This window comes from Macrobrachium nipponense, chromosome 26 (assembly GCF_015104395.2).
Source record: "Macrobrachium nipponense isolate FS-2020 chromosome 26, ASM1510439v2, whole genome shotgun sequence".
Lineage (NCBI taxonomy): Eukaryota > Metazoa > Arthropoda > Malacostraca > Decapoda > Palaemonidae > Macrobrachium > Macrobrachium nipponense.
In genome coordinates this window covers 30,327,628-30,331,225 of record NC_087215.1, presented here as the reverse complement: position 1 = coordinate 30,331,225, position 3,598 = coordinate 30,327,628, and the positions used below count along the sequence as shown (strand labels likewise).

Genomic DNA, 3,598 nt, shown 5'->3' with positions numbered 1-3,598 from the left:
GGATATTAAAGAACAATTGTGAAAAGGACATTGTGAAAAAAAAAGATGTATATGAATCACGGTGATGTGATATATATATATATATATATATATATATATATATATATATATATATATATATATATATATATATATATATATATATATAGTCTTCGGGCTTGAAATGATTTTGATTGATTATCACGGTTGAGTAATGAAAAAAAGAATAAATAAAAAAAAGAAATAAAATAATGCAGGACTACGAGGAGCATCGGAGGCTGAATAATAAAACGTTCGATTATACCTCTTCCTCTTCTTTCATTTCCGGCGAAGAGCGATGCCTTCGATTTCTGTTGCGAGACGAATGAAATCCAAGAGACGACGAAGGTTAGCCATCATAAAAGTGAAGTCATTTCGGGGAGAAATAGCTGGAAGGCTTCGTATCCAAGTCACAGAGGCGCCATATTGAAAGTCAAGTAATTACCAGTAGAAGGTTGGAGCACTTTACGAGTTAGAGATATGCCACATTGTTTAGTCTTCGTTAAATCCAGGCAGTCAAATGTAGACACAATTGAGCAATTAATATGGAAATGAAGGTATCTGAAGTCAGTCATTCACGTACACAAGCACTGAAATGCTTTATAGGAGTCATAAGAACGCTATATTGACTATGCCTCACTAGAGTCTAGCATTCACGTCCGGAAAGGCTGGAACGCTGCATATCTAGACTCATGTCTTTGCCTATAAAGGGAATGAAGTGATGATGAGTTTTGTGTCAGGAAAGGCGAGGGAATTTCGAAAAGATTCATCGAAAAGTGAGAGAGAAGAGAGAGAGAGAGAGAGAGAGAGAGAGAGAGAGAGAGAGAGAGAGAACGATTATTATGCAACGATTAGTTTTACTTAAAAATATAAGTTTTGATCATTCATTGTAATACGATCAGAATGCTACTACGATTCTTAGAATCCTTTTAACACAGATCACATTAAATAACTTGATAACGTGTAGAGCAGAAAATAAAAAGTACAATTTAATGTTACTTTTAAAGTAACATGTTACTTTAAAGTAACATGTGTGAGAGGAGACTTAAATGAGAAGGGAATTGATGAGGCAGAAGCACAAGATAGAAATAGATGGAAACGGCTCATCCGAAACGGCGACCCCATATAAAAATGGGAACAAGCTGGGAAGAAGAAGAAGTTACTTTAAAGTAACATGTTACTTTTAAAGTAACATGTTAAATTTTTTTCCTTAAAAAAAAAATTATTCTTACCTATAACCAAATACAAACGGACGGAAAATCAGCAACAACTAAAACATGTTTTTCTTTCCGCCTGGTGTTTTATGATGTCGTTTAGTCGTTCAAAGGTAGGTAGGTCTACACCGTCTTCCTTTTGTCTCTCGATCGTTTCACGCATCTTCTCATTTGCTGCTGACTCATGTATCAGAAGAAGAAAGAGGAGGAGGAGGAGGAGGAGATTCATTTACAGAAACACCGTTTCATGCAGAGGAATAAATTCCGTTAGAAAACTCCCTGCGAACTTCTGCACCAAGGACGTTGTCGTCTTCGACTATCCCCTGACAAGAGGCAGAACCGCCGGTAACGTTCATTTTGGTTACAAGACGCCCTGGAGAAAAAATGAATGTGTCCTGAGATCATCTTCAGTGTACTAGCAGTTGACCTTCGCTCTCATGCATCTGTTCAGCTGGTATACGTAGGTATCGTCCCTTCTTCCTCTCTCCTCTTCCACTCGCGTTATCCTCCCTTCTCCCTACCCTATGCCGTTCCCTGGAGTTTCACCCATCCCCTCCCCCCTCCCCTCTCTCTTACTCTTTCCCACCAACTTCAGCAGACAGAGCTATAAAAGGAACCGAACCCTTCCTAGCAGCATCAGTCACCTTCTAGTGCTAGCATCATGAAGTCCGTAAGTACAGGAATGGGTCGTCAGCTTTTACGAGATATTCTTAAACTTTCTGTAATTTGTAAAAGAAAGAAAGATGAAAGGGATTCGTGTTTCCTGCATGAAACATGCTAACTTTCTCTCTTTCTCATGTTATTTTGATGATTTTAAAACTTATAAGGGTTCAGAGTTCTTTTGACTTTCTGGATGTATCTCTTTGTTTACTCTGACGTCACTCATTCTTCTTCTCTACCTGTCGCGTAGGCCGTCGCCTTCCTGTGCCTCGCCGCTATGGCTTTCGCAGCTCCCCAGTTGGACGAGCGCCCCGTGGCCATCCTTCGCGACGAACGCGTCGACCAAGGAGACGGCAACTTCAACTATGCCTTCGCCGCCGACAACGGCATCGAAATGGAAGTGTCCGGCGCCCCTGGGGCTGAAGGAGCCGTCAACATGAGGGGTTATTACCTGTGAGTGGTCTTCTCTTTTACGTTCACAATGTCTTATTTCAGATGAAGGAAATAGTGCTAAGATATTTTATTCTTTCCTCCAAGTTCTTCGTGACTGGAGACAAAATCCAGACCCGAATGGAAAGAAAGTAAAATCAGTTATTTGATAAACCTGAACAGATCAAATGAATATCCTCCGAGTTTTCAGAATAACGGAATATTTAATTCTGTCCCGGAAATTTAGACTAGTGGGTTGAATAACACATTTCACATTTCAATCGTTTTCATTCTCTTTCCTCTTTCCAGTCTTCCTTTGGTTGATGGTGGCTTCGCCAGAGTCGAGTTCATCGCCGACGCAGCCGGATTCCAGCCCAGCAGTGACATCCTGCCAACCCCCCACCCACTCCCCGCCCACGCCATCGAACAGATCAGGTTCGCCGAACAGCAGAGAGCCGAGGGCGTCCAATTCGACATCCAAGGGCGCCGCATCAACTAAGATGTTAACCAGGATAGCCGTCTGTGTGCCAACGTGCGTCCTTCTAGGTCCTACACTCAAAAAGAGATAGCATTTAGTGCGTCTCTCCGTCCGTCCGTCTGTCTGTCAATAATGTGATATATTGTAAATAAATTCCCCGTGACTGTTTCCCCTTTTGTTTCAATCAAGAAAAGGATTCCCCAACTCGCTCGATCACTCTGCCTGAGGTCCGGCCTACACCCAACCCAACCTAACCTAACTAACTTAGGGCCATGGCAAAAAACTGGGGGTGGTGCAGTACTAGTGTACATCTCGGGAATTTGTGGGCTCATTGTGGCCTATTCCTATTCCCACCAGACGCTTAAATTCAGGTGATTAATAGTGGTCTTCCACATGTGCAGTTTTAGTCTAATGAAAAATACTGGCTCTTCCTTGGAGTGGAGGACCAGACATGAGGTTTTCATGAGAGAACATCAGTGAAAAAGAATATTCACGTAGCCAAATTTTAGAAAAAAAAGAAGTCCCCAGCTTATCTAAGATAATTTTAATGTTTGATTAAATTTATATAGTTTATTATATATGTACACATATATGTATATATATTTTATGTATGTGTTGAATGAATATATGTATTATAATATAATATAATTATTATTTATATTAATATATATATATATATATATATATATATATATATATATAGCACTTATAATTTAACTAAACGATGGAGTAATTAACCAATTGCAAATATGCATAAATAACAGAAGTAACTGTAATAATTATAAAAATATAACGTTAC

At 39.7% G+C, this 3,598-nt stretch overlaps 1 protein-coding gene across 1 annotated transcript; it reads left to right on the top strand.

Annotated features, from left to right (window-relative positions):
- The first annotated feature begins 1,799 nt into the window (after window positions 1-1,799).
- On the top strand, window positions 1,800-2,967 carry LOC135200135 (cuticle protein AMP2-like). The gene is made up of 3 exons (XM_064228470.1): window positions 1,800-1,902; window positions 2,143-2,345; window positions 2,631-2,967. The coding sequence occupies exons 1-3, from the start codon at window positions 1,894-1,896 to the stop codon at window positions 2,818-2,820; spliced, it is 402 nt and encodes a 133-aa protein (XP_064084540.1). The 5' UTR covers window positions 1,800-1,893; the 3' UTR covers window positions 2,821-2,967.
- The last annotated feature ends 631 nt before the right edge of the window (window positions 2,968-3,598 follow it).